The 19,702-nt window shown below is 41.8% G+C and overlaps 1 protein-coding gene across 4 annotated transcripts in view; it reads left to right on the forward strand.

Moving 5' to 3' along the window:
- The window catches only part of LOC120831919 (uncharacterized), a 46,852-nt gene extending 27,442 nt beyond the window's left edge, over positions 1 to 19,410 (forward strand). The window contains exons 5-21 of one of the 4 annotated variants that reach the window (XM_040197826.2): positions 573 to 1,100; positions 2,009 to 2,299; positions 4,624 to 4,704; positions 4,805 to 4,963; positions 5,067 to 5,171; positions 5,274 to 5,332; positions 5,919 to 6,066; positions 6,145 to 6,249; positions 6,866 to 7,018; positions 7,600 to 7,767; positions 7,853 to 8,026; positions 10,003 to 10,092; positions 10,618 to 10,701; positions 11,276 to 11,394; positions 12,059 to 12,167; positions 12,890 to 13,053; positions 17,454 to 19,410. In XM_040197826.2, coding sequence (XP_040053760.1) covers positions 573 to 1,100; positions 2,009 to 2,299; positions 4,624 to 4,704; positions 4,805 to 4,963; positions 5,067 to 5,171; positions 5,274 to 5,332; positions 5,919 to 6,066; positions 6,145 to 6,249; positions 6,866 to 7,018; positions 7,600 to 7,767; positions 7,853 to 8,026; positions 10,003 to 10,092; positions 10,618 to 10,701; positions 11,276 to 11,394; positions 12,059 to 12,167; positions 12,890 to 13,053; positions 17,454 to 17,577 — 2,661 coding nt within the window. In that variant the 3' untranslated portion in view covers positions 17,578 to 19,410. The remainder of the gene's footprint in view (positions 1 to 572; positions 1,101 to 2,008; positions 2,300 to 4,623; positions 4,705 to 4,804; positions 4,964 to 5,066; positions 5,172 to 5,273; positions 5,333 to 5,918; positions 6,067 to 6,144; positions 6,250 to 6,865; positions 7,019 to 7,599; positions 7,768 to 7,852; positions 8,027 to 10,002; positions 10,093 to 10,617; positions 10,702 to 11,275; positions 11,395 to 12,058; positions 12,168 to 12,889; positions 13,054 to 17,453) is intronic. The other 3 variants (XM_040197829.2, XM_040197832.2, XM_040197830.2) reach the window with 3 other exon arrangements.
- The last annotated feature ends 292 nt before the right edge of the window (positions 19,411 to 19,702 follow it).

Raw genomic sequence — 19,702 nt, forward strand, 5'->3', positions numbered from 1 at the left:
GATTGCGTTGTTTGGGTGAACTCACAGCTTTTGAGGTTTAAGACTGTGATGTCTGAAAGCAACCTTATGGATCTCATGGTGCGCTAACACCAAATGTGAAGCGGTATCATTTGTGTTTACTAATTTAATTTCATAGAACTTGTCCAACATAACTATTTCTGCTTTGTACATATGGTTTTAATAGGAAAACCAGACATTTCTGTATTTTGGTTCATAACACAATGTCCGCTGAAATATGTTTACAACAGCAGTATGACTCCAAGACATTTTTCCATATGGGATGCCGTATTACATAATGCTCATTTGTAAAAAAGAAAAAAAAGATGATGAAACAGCATTTAAAATGCTTGTTTTCTGAGTTTGGATCGGTCAGTGAGATTTATATTTAGACCGGTTTAGCTGCTCCATCAACACTCAGCAGTTTTTCCCACAATTATCTGAAGCACACAGAGATCATAACTGTGTATTCGACTCATACTGCCTGTTAAATCCCCCACTACTAACCTGTTATGTGTCTGACTCCTTGCTAACAGCGGTGTTGGGGTCTTTGTTGTTGTGTTCACTCCTTTCAGCATGCACCCGGGTCTTCTTCCCCACACTCGCCACTTAGTCCTCACCAGACCACCAACAAAGAAGAGACCGTGCAGGCCTTCAGGGCCAGTCATAAGAAACCCGCCACAGGCCTGTCCCAGAAGTCCAACTTGCACCGAGCCAGCAGTGTCAAAGACCTGATCAGTAAATTCTCTGGTCCAGATCATGTCTCATCCTCCGGTCCCCTACAGAACCCCTCGTCTGGAACAGCTCAAGTACCAAAGTTCACTCCCGGAGAGGCTCTAGGGTCTCCGAGGTCAACGTTGAGTGCTTCGGACTTCGCGCTGGACAGCGTCGGGCGAGACCAGGGTGTGCTTCCGAGCATCACCGTGACCCCCCTATTCCGCAAAACCCTAAACTTGTCTCGGTCGGCTCAGAGAAGCCCCGATACTAGTAAGATAGTTGCGAGAATAGACTGTCCAGTAGGCGGTAGCGTTGAGAACACTGATTCAGAACCAAGGAGCAAAGCCCAAACCACAGAGTCCGGGAAAGACTCTGGCGTGGGATTGGTAAGCAAAGTCCTGATCGATGACCTAGCATGAAACATTAAGCGTCTTCAGCGCGTGAGGGCGGCTTGACGGCATGGCCCTGCAGGTTTTTTCAATGCGTCTTCTTGCATGATGAATGCGGCATGTTCCATCCGCACGACGCCCTGAAAGCATGAAATCGTGGTGAGATTATAAAGCCTTCTCCAATTGTACCAACCAAAAGGCCTCACTTCCTCATCTCTCACTTCTCTGATTATTTTCCTGTAAATCAGCATGTTGCCATTTGTTGTCTTTGGTTGAATAATAATGTCTACAACCTACACGGTTATTTTTTTACAGCATGATTGCAGTAATTGGGATATACTGAGCAGGACACTTTTATGCATGATCATTTACTGTGATAAATTATATTGATTTTGTTTATTGTGGCATATTATCTAGAGTATGTGCAAAGAAGGAACAAAGTAATTGGTTTCAAAGTTACAAAATATTCCCGAATAAAAGGCTTGTTCTGACCTGTCTCCCAAACTTAAAATATTTGTATTATCTGTCCGTCTGTACTGTAAAACTAATTTCCCCCTGCTCAAACGTGTTTGGCTGCTGTCTAATTGATACAATCTATATTAATTTGCGCATTTATTTTAATATTTGGACATTGGGAGAAAGAAAGTCAAAGTCAAAAGGCCAAATTGAGTACCGAGAACTTTGTATTAAAGTCAAGATGCATTTCTAATTGTATTTTCGAGTTAAGGTAGATCTATGAATCAGGTCTATAGTAAGGAAAGGTCCCCTCACTGGTGCTTAACACATTGATAAACCAACAGCAGACCGACAAAGTTAGCGACTGGCTTAGCAGCTAAAAGAAGGTTTAATAGATTATATATTAATGGATCTATTTCATCCCTTTCCTCCGGTCACCCGTCCTCCAGGAGTCTGAATTGGATTCAAACAAGCAGTCGGAGAGCACATCGGAGGAGGAGCCCACCACACCCCGAGTCATCCCGGCCATCCAGAACCCCAAATATCAGCTTTTTCTCAACAATGATCACAAGACCAACGGGTTGAGTGGCGGTGATGCAGATGGTCCAGGAGGCGGTGGGATGTTGGGGGAGAACGGCTCCAAGCCGGCCCGATGGGAGACCAACCGGCTGGGAGGGAACCACTTCCGAGGGTCCCTGGAGTCCCTGGCCTCGCGGGACTGGGACAATACATCTGACAGGGTAGAGGATCCGACCTGGGGACTGACATGTCCATCATAGCTTTGATTGCTGAAACACAGAATTCGTTATTAGACATCGCCATCTCCTGGACGAAGCACAGTTTTACAGTCTCTTTATTGCTCATACACAGCAATAATCAATAATCTCCATTTAATTACCAATATGGAAAGTTAGAAGTCTAATTTCCTTAAAAACAACAATCTGCACGTGCAATCAAATGTAAACGTGTAACTTTCCATCATTCTAGTTCCGAACGTAATGTTCTGTAAGTTTCAAAAAGCAAGAAAAGTTGAGAAAGAAGTTGATCTTTGATCGCACTGGAGGAGAAAGAAAAGGCCAAAGTTTAATGTGGTTATGACAAACTTAGTTAATGCCTCGATTTTTCTCTATTGTTTAGTCTTTTTTAGTTTAATTAGAGATCAAAGAACTCTCTTATTTGAATCTCCACAAAAAAAGAGCATTCTTCACAAATACTGTATTTAAGTGAAGGCCGAAATATATAAAAATGTGATTCCTTTAATTTCCATTATGCAACCTTAGTGTAATGCATGCGTCCTTTTCTGTTATTGAACAGCACCATCTGTTGGACAAAACATAGAATTTAAGGTAATTTTTTGGTGGACCTGAAGATTTTTAGATTCTATGAATTGAGGAGTTTCTAAAACATTTTAATGTCTAATAAAGTCAAGGTTGAGAAAGCGGCGATGAATGGGCCTTTGCCTCCCCTTGCATGTCAGGGAGGCTGCCCGACGGACAGATTTTAACCCAGGACCCCCAGACACTAACCAAACACCAGACTACGGACATTGCTGATCAGAGACATTTCCAGAGAGACTTTAGTCCAGAGGTCACCAAGCTTTTTAAGCCCAAGATCACCATCCTCCGCCTTGGTGGCAGGCATGATCTACCTAATTTTTATTTGGCCTAATTTTAATGTAACGAATTCAACACTGGTCAAGCTTTGTGTCTCCAAGAACACACTAAATGCACACAAAATGAACAAGAAAAAATACATTTTTACAAAACTAACTGTATTTATTAATTTAAGCTACTGTTATTTTGATGGACCTGTGTTCCATATCAGTGCGCGATGTAAACAGGTACAGTACATTATGGCTCAACAAAGTACACCCCATGACCCAACCAATCAGAATGCTGGATTTCATCTACCCGTACCATATATATATCTTGATTTTGGCGTTTGACCACACAGGTGTCAGGATCAACTTGCCCAATTTGGAATTGATCGTGTTTAAACTCTCGGAGGAGTTTGTTCGTTTGTTTGTAAATCCCAAATCCGATTGAAATTGGAAAAAACAAGCAAAATCTCAGCAAATGACTACAGCACCCCCTAAAGTTCAAATATTCTGAAAATAATAGGGTATGTTTAGGGACTCAATGTCAACACATCTTAAAGATTTGGTGAGCACAAGCCAAATACCTCTTAAGTTAAGTTTAAGTTTAATTAGGCCACACCCCTCACAAATTTCATTGGTCCAGAACTTCTAAACAAAATGAGATCGCAAAATACGTTACTTAGCGTTTAAAGCCATTGACCCAATAATGATTACCTAAACATTTTGTGAAAATCAGACTGAGCGTTTGGAAGGGGTGTGCAAAAACGTGTTTTTCACTAAATTGAAAATGGCAGAAAATCTAGTTAGGTGCATTTGCATACCATGATTTACTTTTTGTCAAGTCAACCGTTGAAACTAGGTGAAACCTCAACAGAGGGAGCACTTCCAGGGGGCGCTAGAAAGACATTTTTTCATACCCAAAGGCGCGACTCCCAAAAATAGGCCTCAAAAGTGTGATTGAAGTGGTGAAAAAATATGAATTCTTTCTAATAATCATAATTATTAGGGCCTTCGGCTGACTTTCTGTCGGCTCAGGCCCTAATAAATGAAACCGAGTAGTATTTATGTCATGCACGTAAAATTACTTGTGATTAATAATATCATCTCCTTCAAATAATGGACATTTATCATTATTTCCTGTTTTTGTACTAATCTATGTGTGAAAGAGCTCAGCTGTTAAACTTAACATGTCTTGTCATCATAGGTTCAGATGTATTAGATCAGAACATTTTACGTTTTTATTTTTTTAATGGAAATTATAATATAGAATACCTTACTTACTAACCCATCAGTTTTTATCAACGTCTTTTCTTCTAGTTATTTAGTGTTAATAATAAACTAATATCAAAACGGATTGATAACTGGAACTGGCCTGCACTCAATTGACCCTGTGTCTGCCCTTTGGCGGTTGCTTTGACTCTACTTTGTTGATTGGTATACATCACAGTCTTGTTTGTTTGTTTACAGCCCTCCAAGTTCTTCAACAGTCCGTACGCCAACGCGTCCTCCATAGATCACAACCACATGAACCGAATGTCTGAGTTCAAGGTTTGTTGCGAAAAGAACAGTTGTGTTTTTTTTCAGGATAATCTTTTCATGTTTTCTATTTTAATTTTTTTAACATTTTTTCTTTCTGTCCCATCTCCAGGTTCCTGGTAGACTGTCTCCTGCCAACTCAGAGATGAACATGTACAGCTTCAACGGTCGGAGCATCAGTCCAGTGGGAACGTCCCCCCTCAACTCCGCCCGACCCCGTTACTCCGCCTACGACACTCTGGTGAAGAGGAGGGTCGAGGTCAACAACACTGTACATCTACTCAAAAGACACACACGCAGAAATAACACTCTCTATCACCGGCGACAGATAATGTCTTTTCCCATATTTCAACATCTGTTTTTCGTTGCTACAGGTGGCACCCACCACCCACTACAGTATGCGCTCTAACACCCTGGGAGCGCCAAATAAAAAAAATTTCATAGAAGAGTTGACTAAACAGATGGATGCCTGCCAGAAGGTAGGCATCCCCTGATTCATTTTGGGATACGCGTTTCCTTCTTCTCTAAGGAGATTCGTTACCACCACTAGGAACCTATTTTGAAGTGTGTGATCTCTCCAGCGTAACCAGTTCCTCGAGGCAGAGAGTGTGGAGATGGAGAAGGAGAGGAGCCAGATAAGGTCAGACATGTTATTTTTTCGTCCTAATGGTTGCGGTTTTCTTACTTGTTGCTCTTTCGCCTACTTTTCTTTGCCTTTTTTTCAGTGCACTGACATCAATGGTGAGTGCGTTATGCATGATAGATTGGAGAACTGGTTGCTGAAGTAATGCTTTTCAGCTGAGCTACAGCTTGAAGAATTTCTATGAAGCTGGAGTCACTCTTCAAAAGGCAGCCATCTTTCCTCCAACAATCAAAATCTACTCTCTTGGCCCACCCATTTTTTAGCAGTCCAATTGAATGCAAAGGATGTGACTTTCTTGTAACCGTACACCGCTTTATATATTTAGATTCACTTTACAGTGATACAGAAGCTGCGGACGCATAACACAAGCTGCATTGTTCAACAGGCTTTTCACTTGCTGGAATTTGAAGGTCTTTCCGCTCCATTTAACCAAACCCCCAAGGGATGTCAGAATGGACTGATCCCCCCCCCACCTCAGTCCACTTATACTGCCTTGCTGTGATGTGAAAGGGATTCTCAGCAAGCGGTTCCGTTGCTTCCCTCCCCTCTGTGAGCTCTGTCTGATGACCATCCTCCTGTGCAGGTTTGAGATGCGCGGCCTGTTGGTGAACAATGAGGACTTGCTGAGGGTCAATGCTCAGCTGAACAGTGAGATGAAGAGGATGAGAGAGCAGATGATAGAGATGCAGAGGGAGAACAAATCCGTGGTCGAGAGTTACAAGGATATGGAGGTGGGAGAATGGATGCAAATTATACTGAAGGTATCCGATTGTTTCTTTTGTTACTGACTCTTTTTTTGAGCTGTGCAGATTGAGGTGAAGCAGGCCCGGGATATCAGGGTGGAGGCTAACAACCAGGAGTACGCCTTTGGCTTTCTCCAACAGTCCCTCCAAAACCAGATCAAAGACGCTGAGGTACACAAAAGCTTCTGACATCTTAAAAAAACGAACTTCTTACGCGGCTCTGCTCTTTCTCTACTGTCAAACAACAACAAAACTGTCACCCACATAATTGATTTGTGTGGATTTCACTTGATACTGATCCAGCACAACATTGTGTAAGAGTGGTAAAGAGTGAGGAAATGTGCATCAGGACAAAGTCTGGGTGGACAGGGTTATTTTAGCAGTAGTAGTTATTAAAACCCAAATCACAAATCTCTGTACCCAACTAAGGACCTTTATGACCATAGCCATTGCAGGGGCTCGCACAGGTGCACTGCATGCTGGTGTTGCTGGACATTCAAGGGAAAACGCACCAAAAGTTCAAACCATTGTGTTGATCTCCAAATCAATCCAGCTTAAGAAATACAGTTCTGTCTTCAGCTTGGCAAAACAATGGCAGACAAACGTGAGAGTTGCCTGTCCCACATTAAGACACACACATTGTGTTGGCAGGCAGATGTCTGAAATGTGTGTGTGTGTGTGTGTGTGTGTGTGTGTGTGTGTGTGTGTGTGTGTGTGTGTGTGTGTGTGTGTGTGTGTGTGTGTGTGTGTGTGTGTGTGTGTGTGTGTGTGTGTGTGTTGTGCTCAGGAGAACCTGGAGAAGCAGACGCAGCACGCCCAGACCTTGTCTGAGAAGTTGTGGCAGGCAGAGAGACAGCTGGAAGAGCTGGAGGTCCACAAAGACAGCAGAGACAAAAAGGCCTCGGAACTCAACTGCACCATCCTCAGGTTGGAGTCAGAGGTACAGAGACTTTGTGAATATTCAGACGGGGGGTGGGGAGGAGACTTGCAGTCCTCTTACTAAAAGACTACTTCGGTTACTCTCGCAATTTACTGGAATGACCTATTTTTATTATGTTCCTCTCTACCTAACTTCCTACGTACTTTGTGATTCCTAGAATTGCACAAAAACACAGAATCAACCTTAAGATTTCTTTTTCATTACAGACTAAATGCTGCCGTTTACATATGGAAATGCCCCAAATTGTCATGTCAGGAAAAAATAACTTTGCATTACCGTTTTTAAAAGGGATGCAAACCTACAGTTGAGTTCATCTGTTTAATTCATGTTAATAAATAAAGATGAACCTGTAAAGCTATTTTAGTAAACAAAATTGAAAGTGTGCATGTTTATTCATTTATAAAAACTAATACCAATAACACTTTATTAGACATCATGAGCAGCGGGATAGAATAGTGTAATCAGAACCCCAAAAGAAACAAGAGGTTGATCAAGGCCATGAGCCTTGATCAAGTTGAAACATATTTGAAGGAGATGTGTGCACGTACATGCTAACTGTAAGTTCTTGTGTGTGCTTCCAGCTGGGTGAGGCCCTGCTGGTGTCCACGCAGGCTATGGCCCAGCTGAACCTGCAGCAGAAGCTCCGTGAGGACAGTGAGCGGAGGGTGGAGGAGCTGGAGGAATCCATGTTGGAGAAGGATCAGGAGCTGCAGAGACTGCAGACGGTCGTCGGCAGACTGCATGGAGAGGTGTGCCCCGTTCTAAACCAATAAAAGTCACCAGGTCACACCGGCAGCTTAAAAGTCAATTCACGTATTCTATGTGTGTGGGTAGGTCTCTGGTAAGCTGATCGATAAGGAGCAAACGCTGGAGGAGGAGATTCAGTTGAGAGAGAAGATACAGCTTCAGTGTAAGCAAGCAGAGAGGACGGTTGATGACCTCAAGATGGAGCTGCAGAATACAAACCAGGCCAGAGAGGAGCTGGCCAAACAAGTGAAACTGGCTCAGGTATTGATATGCTTTGCAGTCTCAATGGCGAGGCCAGTGACTGATTGGACAAATGACTGATTAGACAATTATTCAATTATTATTACATTTTTAACGGTCTAAATTATTTTCATTGGAATCACATTTAAAATCTATTTTACAATAGGGAATTTTTTAGATTTTCATTTTTATTTCATATGGGTTTTTATGAGAGTCAAAGTCTGCCCAAGTCACAGGACGCATAAAACATATCCACAGTGGATCGGGGAACATTAGCCTAATCATTCTGTGGGGGGTGGGGGGGCTTAGAAAAAGTCAATCACCATTGATTTCCATGAAAAGACCAAAACCGGCAACTTGGGGTTGTCCCTGCTTTTTGACTTCCCCCCCTTGTGGCTGCCAGCCCATTGGTTCCTGCTAAAGAACAAAGTCTTGCCAATTTCACAGATGAGCACTTGAAGCAAAAGGGATTGAAATAGGCCTGAAATGGTCCATTTGATGCAGACTATTTTCATATCCGGAATAATACACATTGAGGGCTCTAGCAGGCATTTAGAGCAGCAGTACACTGAATGTGGGTCAAAATAAAGTCTGGCATGTGTTTATAGTAAGTAAACAACATGTCCCACAGCACGATTGATGAGTTAATAGTTTTGGACCCTTTTGCGGAACATACATTTACTTCAGACAAAATGCACGTCCAATACTTGTGGGTCACGGGTCTGGGTCACGGTTCTGGGCATGCGCTAATCATTTCCAGTCTGGACGGAGGGGTTTGTCTGCTCAGACTGCAGCTGATAGGGACTGCTGCACAACGATTGGGTCAACTGTGCGTGCTTTGGGAAGGAGGGGAGGAGGAGGGGTCACAGCAGCTCAAGCCTAGTTTATGCTTCTTCGTTTTCAGAGCGACGCAGACGCAAGACCCCCTTGCGTGTCCCTTGCGTGTCTTTTCACACCTCCTTGCGTGCTTGCGTGTGTTGAGCCATTTTTCTAGGCTTCTAGACGCAGCCTCCTGCAGCGCACAAGGCTGTGATTGGTCCGCTAACTACGTCCTTTAAGGAGTCTCACGTTTCCGTTTTCACAGCACAATACGGCCGTTATTGAAAGGAAGAATGTTTACCAGAGAACGGATCAGATTGAAGAACTTTTGTCTGAAGAAATGCGTAAATATGAGCGCTGGTACAAGCCGTCATTGGCGGGTTGTAGAAGCGGGTTGGATTCATGGAGGGAGATCGCCGCAAACGTTGGTTTGCCCTCGAGAGGGGAACAAAGTCATGGAGGAAAATACGGGGCAAATGTGTCCTTGATGAAAAGCAGCAGTGTGGATGCACGGGGCAATAAAGTCTATGATCAATAAATAAAGCAACCAACGACTTCCACACACAAAGACGTGACTCTCCAGGTCGTCTTCAACAAAACACGTTACTCCACCTGTTGTTCTGGAGGTGAACAACGTAGGAAAATGGTGGTCACAGCTTGTCTTTAAGTTCCGATGGTGGGTCCAGCAGCCAAAACAGTTAAGAACCACTGTGTTAGTGGACATATTCATTGTTGGTTTGTGTCTCTTGATGTGATTGTATGACAATGAGAATAAACATAAAATCCAAAGACTTTTCAATATATTTGTATCAACTTGTACGAGACGTCAGACTGACAAGCATACTTTAAAAATAGCACATATATCTTTCCCTCAATGCTTCTTCCTTATGCTGGCTGTAGTTTAAATACATGACCCAATGATTCAAACAGAGATGTTCACTAGGATTAATCAGTTATGCCAACCGTCATAACCGAGTTTTGAGTTAATAAGGCATTCATTATGCAAATGTTGTTCAGCGTGCTAATGCCATAATCCTTAATAATCATTGTTTTTCTATTAATGAAGATACTTAAATTGGTGGCGTTACTGAACAACATGGAACCGTGGTGCTGAAAAGACAGCCGACACTTGACCACAAGCTGCCTGAAAATGCGTTATTATTTTTGGAAACTTTCAGGAGAAGATGATTGACCTGGAGAGTGACCTGGAGGAGCTACATGACAGCGAGCTGAGATGGGCCAGCAAACACAAGAGAGCTATTGAGCAGGTAAACACACTGGGAACAGGAAGTGAGCTAACTAAACCATTTGTGGATTTGACACCCATTTTTGCTGTGTAACGTTCCTTGAGCAATTTCTAGAGGAGAGTAACAAATGAAAATAGACTATAAGAGAAGGAATTTTTAAACAAAAGAGATTTATTTGACAATACATCAAAACGTCCATATCATGTACAAACTCAAAACTTACTGTCCAACAGTAGAAAAATGCCACAATGATAACCTGCCAGCACATTGGTGTGTGCACGCGCTCACACACGCACCGCAAGGTACATGCATTCAAATCCAAGCCCCCAGTCGGCCTGGCTTCCCCCAGCCTTTTATCCACCCTGGCACCAATCAGCCGATTGCTTCTAGCTCCGCTCACTAAGGGGTTTCAGCTAGTAGTTCCAGGCAGGATACAGAGCTACCTAGAGAGAGAGAGAGAGAGAGAGAGAAAACAGTACACACCCGTAACTGGCTGACTTTGTTGGGCTGGTTACTAAGACATATACCTGTGTGTTCTGCTGTCAGATTGAGCAACTCCAGTTGAAGGTGATCCAGGAAAAGGATCTGAATGACCAGCTGGAGGCTGACAAAGTTGCCATGGAGAGACAGGTACAGTGTGTGTGTTTTTAACACAGTTAGACCCTTTATCGCCTTTCCATCTCTCTGATATAATAGACTGAGGTACTGATAGAGCTTTTAGAAAATGAAAACAAAAACTGTATTGACTGACATTATTTCCTCTTTTTAGCACAATGTATTCCTTCAAATACAGAAATCCTTCTTATTATTGTAAAAATGTCTTTAGTCTTTGGTGATTTCTTGGCCGACATCTATCCAGATATACAAGCTAATGTGCAAATTAACTTTGATTCAAGAAAAGGGTTTTAAGAATTATAAGTATGCAAATAATCAAGCAACCAAGCAAAACAGGAACAAAAGTAAATCGGTGTTTAGATGTTTCAAATATATACAGTATATGTATATACAGTATACCACCACCACCACCATTCTATACAAAAGCAGTTCTACAGTGGTTTACATAAAAACGAACAAGCATACTGTACAAATATTGTGTTTATTCAGGAAATGAAAAGGCCAGCCTTTGCATTTAAAAAAACACTGTGTCCAATAGCTAATTCCATATAACTTATAATTTACTCTCTCTTTATTTTTCTGTCTGCAGCTGCGTGAGCTACGTATGGAGGTGGAGGAGCTACAAAGCTCCAGAGTTCAGGAGGATGTCGTTTCCAGGGCGGAGAGCAGGGTTAAAGAGCTGGAGAACACTCTGAGGACTGAGGAGAGGTAAGTCACATGACCTGCTTTCTGACCATTGAGCGTATCAGATGGCCTTTTGTCTGTGTGTTCATACCATTCCTTCAAGCGTGACATCTCAGGAAGACTTCAAGGAAATTGCTTTGCGTCACAATCAACCTCTTGGCCAATGGATTAACTGATCAAACATTGGAGCATCTAAAGTCAAGGTCACCGTGACCTTCCATCCGTCCGGTCAGTTCTTGAGATATCTCAGGATTGCTTTAAGAGAGTTTGCTCAAATTTTGGATGACCTGAAGAAAACTCAAGAACTGATATGCCAAATATTACAATTCCACACAAATGTCTAATAGGATCATACGTGATGACATTGTGGACGGACATTCATTACTTCACGGAGGCATAAAACGTCTAGGCTCAATAATCTTTCTGAAAAACCTGTTCCTCTGGCTTATGTCTATATTTAAGGTTCCTTCTTTACCTGCAGCTCAGTTGATTTGATCCTGAAGAAGGGGGCTGCAAACAACATTCAGGTCCGGGTTTATAAATTTATGTGACGGATTTGCCTCCTCAAGCGAGTTTCCAAAGTTGCTCAAATGAGGTGCTAACTGCAAAGCGGTCAGCTGAGACACAAACAGGATGTAGCCACAGCAGCTGACTGGCTGATGCGCAAATGTGTTTGTGTTTTGTGCAGGAACAAGTCGGTTCTGACCAACACAATCGGTAAACTGGAGAGGAGGATAAACGAGCTGAGCGATCAGATGGAAGAAGAACACAGGATAGCAACTGAGCAGAAAGACCTGGTAATGCACACATGCACTCTGCCTACATCAATGCAGTCTTGCAGAACAGTCTGGTCAGTTCCTGTACCAACATGTTTGTACGGTGGCCCTGAAGTGCAAAACACAACGGCAAATAGGAAAACACAACGACATTAAGTTCTTACGGAAAGGGTAGGGCCTTATAGCAGAGGACGGACCCTTCTGATAGTGACAGTGGAAGAATGGGGGAGGGATTAAGGGAGTTATGGCAGACACAAGGCCGTTATCAAGATGTGCATGTGCAAGTCCCAGAGACGTCGGCAAACTAAAGCTGTATGCCTGACTCATGTCTCGGGGATTTTCACAGAGCTGTACTGAATACATCTAGCAAGCAACAGTTGTATGTACACAACATGCTAAATAAATTTGTGATTTAATTGCAACGAAAGGATAAAAATGATGGTAGACTAACCATAACAATTTGTCGGATCTATTGGCTAGGCTTTTGTAGCTACTCAATCACCAATCTAAATAGCGTCAAATAGTATTCACTGTTCATACACTGTTTATACACATATATATATAGAGGTGTGCTTAACTATGCCGACAATATTTTTTTGTTATTCCATAATGTCTTTACACTACATTGTACACATTAACAATGTTGAGGTGTTTTCATGTCTAAGTCGTCACTGAGAACCTGTTTGTCTAGTTCTGTCCGTCTGTCCAACCTTAAGTGTGGCTCGGTTATCGGTTTCTCCCAGATGACCCAGAGGATGCGCTCATTGAAGCGTCAGGTGAATGAGGCGGAGGAGGAGGCGAGCCGGAAGGAGGTGCAGTACCGGCACACCCAGAGGGAGCTAGCCGAGGAGAGGGAGACGAGCGGCCGGCTGCAGAGGCAGCTGCTCGACCAACACGTGCAGACAAAGTATGTTCTCCAACACACACTCATTCATACAATTAGATATGTCAGCAGTTCATGTTGTGCATCCTCGTACATTTTTGTATATTTCAATTCATTTTGTATAGCCCAAAATCACAAATTGCAGAGGGCTTTACAGTCTGTACACATGCAACATCCTCTGTCCTGAAGCCCTCACTTCAGCACAGGAAAATTAAACGAAAAATGAAAAAGGAAGTAAGTAAGTAAAATGTATTTGTACAGCGCTTTTCACAGACAAGGTCACAAAGTGCTTTACAATGTGCATGAAACAGTCAATATAAAATACAAATTATCAAAAGAGAAAAAGACGTAGGCTACCCAAAAGCTAGCCTGAACAAATTAGTCTTCACTTGTCCCTTAAAACAGTCCACATTCTCCGCAAACCTAATGCTGATTGGTAGAGCATTGCAGAGTCTGGGTGCCATAGCTTCAAAGGCTCTATCCCCACATGTCTTCAGATGCGTGCGTGGCATGGATAGCAGATTTTGATTGACAGACCTGAGAGACCGGGATGGTGTATGTAAGTGAATTATGTTGGCAAGATAGTCAGGGGCCTGACCATGTAGAGCCCTATAGGTCATGGTGAGAATTTTGAATTGGATCCTGTAGGTTACAAGAAGCCATTGAACAGAGCTAAGGAGAGGGATATGGTTTGATCTAGTAAGAAGCCTAGCAGCCACGTTTTGAATGGATTGGAGGCGGTGAAGGACAGATTTATTGAGTGAGGAGAAAAGTGAATTACAATAATCAATACGGGAGGAAATGAAGGCATGAATGAGCATCTCTAGCTCTGGCTGAGAGACCACAGCCCTTAATTTGCTTATATTGCGTAAGTGAAAAAAACAGGATTTGGTCACTGATTTGATGTGGGTTTCAAAAGATAGGGATTTGGCAAATGTCACCCCAAGGTTCCTTAGACTGGGCCGGACTGCAGATGACAAAGGCCCAATGTTCTGCTTGATCAGAGGAATAGCACTGTCTGGCGCTATGATTAAAGCCTCTCTTCTGGGTTCAACTGCAAAAAGCTTTCAGCCATCCAGTTGTTTATGGCAACTATGCAATCTTGGAGCCTAGTAAGTTTGTGTGTTTTTATTTTGCCTAAAAGTGAAATGGAGCTGTATGTCATCTGCATAAAAATGGTAAGAAATGTTAAAATTGCAAATAACCTCACCTAGAGGCAACATATATATGAATAATATTGGGCCCAACACTGAACCCTGCGGAACTCCACAAAACAGGGGCGATGATGCAGAATGACATTCCCCAATAAAGACATCAAAAGTTCTATCTGAAAGATAGGACGCAAACCAGTCCAAGGCCACACCTGATATACCCACCCATTCATGTAATCGCTTAATCATGATATGGTAGTCGACTGTATCGAAGGCAGAACTGAGGTCTAAAATGACTAACAATGAGCATAGACCTACGTCTGAGGCCATCTGAATGTCATTATGGACTCTCACCAGGGTCTCAGTAGAATTTCTCTTCCTATAGCCTGACTGAAATTTGTCATATATCTCCAAATTCTCTCAAACCGCTGTCAGTTGATTAGCCACAGCTTTTTCCAGAATTTTGGACATTAATGGCAGCTTTGAAATGGGGCGATTTTTAGTTTTTTAACACTGTTGGGTCCAAATTAGGCTTCTTTATTATTGGATTGTGGCATATTTAAAGTAGGATGGGACACAGCCTGTGGCCAATGACGAGTTGACAATAGCCACTATACTAGGGCCAATGGTAGGAAGTTATTTGAAAATAATGAGGGTGGTATTATATCCTGTGGACAAAAGGACATTTTTATTTTCTTAGCCATATTTAGCAACTCCTGAAGGCTGATTGGTTGGAAAACTTCAATGGCCTAAGTAAGGAAAGGCAGTCCACATGAAGGTGTGTCCCAGGCTGAATATTTGCTCTAATATACTCTACCTTATCAATAAAAAAATGACAACAGCCTATTACAGTCATCTTGAGCACGTTATTGGTACAGTGGCAGGAGGGGAAACAATATTATTTATAGTATCAATTAAAACCTTAGGGTTTCTCTTAGAAGAAGAAATTAAATTAGAAAAATAGGCTAACCTGGATTTCCTGACTAAATTGTTAAAATCCTGCATATGCTCCTTAAGATACAGACGGTGTACTTCAAGCCCAGTGGATTTCCACAGGCGTTCAGTCCTACGGCACCTCCTCCGTAGACAACGCACATCGTCCGTCATCCAAGGCGAGGCGTTACAGATAGGCTTAGATCTTAATTTTAAAGGAGCCACTTTGTCCAACACAGAGGAACAAAGGTTTTTAAAAGATTGCATTAAGAGCTCAAAATCATTATCACCCATAGTATTAAAGTCACAGCTAAACTGGGAGATGAATTGCTCAACAGTTGTTTGAGTAATAATACGCTGACATGTCAATCGTTTCCGACAGGGGGGATAAGCGGTGGTAGAGAGATTAAAAAAGATACACTTGTGGTCACTGATCAACATATCCTCACAGCATATTGAATTAACCTCCAGGCCTAGTGTAAAAACAAGGTCTAATGTATGACCACCAGCATATGTGGGCCCATGAACATGCTGCTTTAGATTGTGTGAGCCAGTAATACTATTGGCAGCATGTATTACCATTTTTTGCAGCATGGTTATCAGTCACGTCAGTGTGCAGGTTAAAATCCCCAATCATTGATAGCTTTTCAAATGTAATAATCGATGACATAAAGTCTGTGAACTCAGATAAAAACTGCCCAGCAGGACCAGGGGGGCGGTAAATAAGAATACAATAGAATGGCTTTATCTGACCAACTCTAGTGATTTGCAGTTCAAAAGAGGAGAAAGTTTCCACGCTCACCAGCTGACAGGGGTATATATTTCTCCATACCATGGCGAGTCCTCCACCGCGCCCGGACAAATGCGGGGATCCAATAAACGAGCAGGCAACAGGACACAGCTCATTTAAATGAATAAACTCCGAATTATGTTGCCAGGTTTCTGTCAGAAATAAAAAGTCCAAGTTTTGCCTTACAAACAGATCATTCAGAACATGCGCCTTGTTCGCCACAGAGCGGGCATTTACAAGCACATATTCACAGAGCCGATAACTGAATCTTCGTAGATAAAAGGGGATGAGCACTCGATAATTCTGAGCGTAGGCAGGCCACGACGATCCCGGCTATGGTGTAGGGTGGATCCCTGTTCAGCAATCCACCGGGCACATCCGGAAACACTGTCCGTAGATAGGATGATCTGGCAGGGCTCCGTGACCAGGCAACGCCTGGTTGGTGGAGAGATGTGAAGTTACAATCCAAGAGCAGGCAGTCCGTCCAGTTGGCAGCATGGGAATAATTCCGTAGGCGGCAATGTTTAACCTGGAGGCCCGCTCTAGTCCCTCGCCTCCTCCGTTTACCACGCTTCCTGGGCGGGTGCGCAAAATCCCTTCTCCAGTCACGGTGCAGTGAGAGGCAGTGGTCCGGTAAACACAGGTGGACACATGGTGGTAGCGGAGGTGGATCACCGATTCCCATACAACTGGTCATTTCAGCTCTAATAAGCAACAGCATTTGTCAATCGTAAACCAGCGCTGCTGATACATTTGTGGACAAGAATAGTGGCATTAAAAGGCATATTACAATAAATATCCGATACCGGGAAACAGAAAGTGCCAGGAGGGCAACGGCAAAGCCAAACACTGGCGCCATGCTTCCTCCTCAGACCAGGAAAAACCCTTTCATGGGAAAAAAAGAGAAGAAACCTTAGTGATCCCTCTCCTGGTGGACAGACTACAATGGATGTCATGTCATGTTATACCAAGGAGCAAACGTCCTTCTTGTTGCCATTCTTCTTTCCAGAGGAGCAATAGCGTCCAGCCCTACTCTCAAAGAGCCTAGCCCTATCGACAAGACGATAGGGCTGGGACGGACTGAGGTTCTCACAGGAGTCTTGTGATATCTTGAGGCAGGACACTGAACTTAGAGCAGAAGGAATGGCTTCTTTAAATGAGGCTACAGCGGTATCCGACAAGCATCGACTGTAGAAACCCTTGGCAGGAGGAGAAGATTCTGGTAGTAGAAATTCAAAGGTTATCAGACAATGGTCCGACAAGACAGGGTTCTGCGGAAGGATTGTTAAATGTTCTATCCCAATACCATATACAAGAGCCAAGTCGAGAGTGTGGTTAAAACAATGAGTTTGTTTATTTACACTCTGACAGAAACCAATTGAATCTAACAATGAAAGAAATTAAGTACAAAGATTTTCCGAATGAATATTAAAATCACTCACTATAAAGCATATTACAGCCAAGGCGTTTTACAGCCATGGTATAAAGAAAACTGATCAGTTTGGGACGAAACAAATCACCATGTCTGTCTGTTGCCGTCCCTCCATCAGGCGTAAAGAGACCCTGAACATCCGTCAGACCCTGGATAACCTGAGGTTGGACTTGAGTGTCGACGACGAAGACGCCGACCAGCTGCCGCAGCAGCCGCTGACGGCCAGTGTCACCGAAGTCTAAACTGTCACACTCCCTCAAAACAAATCATGACATAACAAGCTAAGTGAGGTGTGACCTTTTTCTAAACCTGCCCCTGCCATGTTGCTATGTTAATAGATGGGAGAGGTAAGCAGGTAAGCAGGTTGTCCAGTCTTCCAAAAATATGAAAACAGGTTAAAACCTCTAAAAAGTCTACCAGGATATTTTCCTTTTCCCACTACTATATTGTCAAAGGTTAATTAATTATTTTTTTTGTACTGATCTTGTAATTTCCCAATAATCACCCAGAACATGTTCTGGAAAGGACTTTGGAATCTTGTTTCAAAATAAAGAAAAAGTTACTAATTTGCGTTGAAAGATGCTTGTAAAAGTAGTTGCATGCATGTTTTGCTGACTTCTTATATACACTAAGAAGCTAAGATGTTATTGCCAATTTTTTGCAAGTGTACTGACAGGTACAGCAATTACGCTAGCCGACAAAGCCAGAGGCATTCCCCTTTCTTTTTTTATTACACAAAATATTAAAGAGAATTGTTTCCTGGTTTTGTGCCAAAGGCAATGAATGGACAGGAGCTTAGTGATGGAAGATTAACTTAAAAGGATAATTAATGAGTTAAAATAGTCAATATCAAAGATGTGTTAAAATATGCCTATTTTTTAAGCTTGGCATTTTCTTCATCTTCTTGTAGTTGCTGTTAAAATGAGATTTAAATAGCCCGATGTAGATTTTTTGGGTGTTTCCTTTCTACATCATCCAGTTATAAAAAGGTGTCCTGACGTTTAACTCCGGCATGGTTATGTTTGATTCAGTTTTCGGCATGGGGCCCATTTTCAACAGTTTTAAAAAAAAAATTTAAGAAGGTGCACACTCAAAGACTGCTTTGCTGACAGTTCTTTCATAAGGAGGGTTTTCCATGTAGTATTTGAACATCATTCACCCTGGCTTGTTACTCTGTTATGATAACATGCTGTAAATGTAGAGGGATCTTTTCATGCGATTGCTTTTTGTATTAATTCACACACACAAACAATTACGAGATTATTCATGTTGAACTGTGTTTTGGGGATTTTCTTCAATTGCAATTGCTTATGGGGCAAATTAAGTAATTTCAAAGAATGAAATAAAAGATTTTAGTTTTTTTGGTATTTTTGGTTTTAGGGGGTTTGCTGCTGTATTGACCCACGTACAGTACATGGCCAAGGTATAATATTTAAGAAATAGAATTCTCAGCAAAGAAGATAATCTAACTTCACAGTTGGTGTTAATCAAAATTAACTCAAACAAGAAAATATTAAATGGTAAAATACTGTTCATTTAAGGTGTTTAAGGTCTCAAGACAGATTGATGTGTCATTACAGTTCATCAAAGCTTTGTGTTAATACAAAGTGGCAATAACAATTATAAAAATAGTGTTAAAACAGTAAATGCTTGGTTGTTTTATCCACACCATTCCCTTGTTTCATTCTGAAATATTGATCCAAAGGTTCATTGAAAAAGAAGAAACTCATTTTTCCTGCTTAAGTTGTGAGGAAATTAAACCCAGCTGTGTTCCTGGATTTTCTGTTATGTTTACATTTATTAGCATTCTTCGCTTTATTGGAAATTCAAACATAAATTGCTTACAGGAGATTCATATTTCCACTATTTGGAATCTGTGCTACAGTGTCAGTTTTTGGGGTTTATTATTTTCGTAACAAAAAGCGAATAATGGTGTCTACCTAAAATAATGACTTATTTTTGTAAGTTCACTCCATATTCTACTTGTTCAACTATTCTGGGGTATTTATTTTCACATTCTCTGTTTTGGTGGGTTTCTTTGTACAAGATGAAAATAAATTGTTATCCACTGTGAATTCTGGATTATTAAGATTTGAGTTTTGTTTTTTACAAACATCAACATTTAACACTAGTGATCTACTATTTGCCATTATTTTTACTATTTTTTACAAATGTTGATGCAAAAGCTTCACATGAAAGAACTAGTTTGCTGTAAAGGGCATTGTCTGGTATCATGAGTAAAGAGTAAGTAAGGATCATTTCTTAGTGTTGTCCGTAATCATATGACTAAACTGAATGATGAAAGAGTAAAGTTTGTAAAGTTATTATGTTTTGATGGGAAATATGTGTGAAATCATTTTGATAAGG

This window comes from Gasterosteus aculeatus, chromosome 14 (genome assembly GCF_964276395.1).
Source record: "Gasterosteus aculeatus chromosome 14, fGasAcu3.hap1.1, whole genome shotgun sequence".
Taxonomy (NCBI): domain Eukaryota; kingdom Metazoa; phylum Chordata; class Actinopteri; order Perciformes; family Gasterosteidae; genus Gasterosteus; species Gasterosteus aculeatus.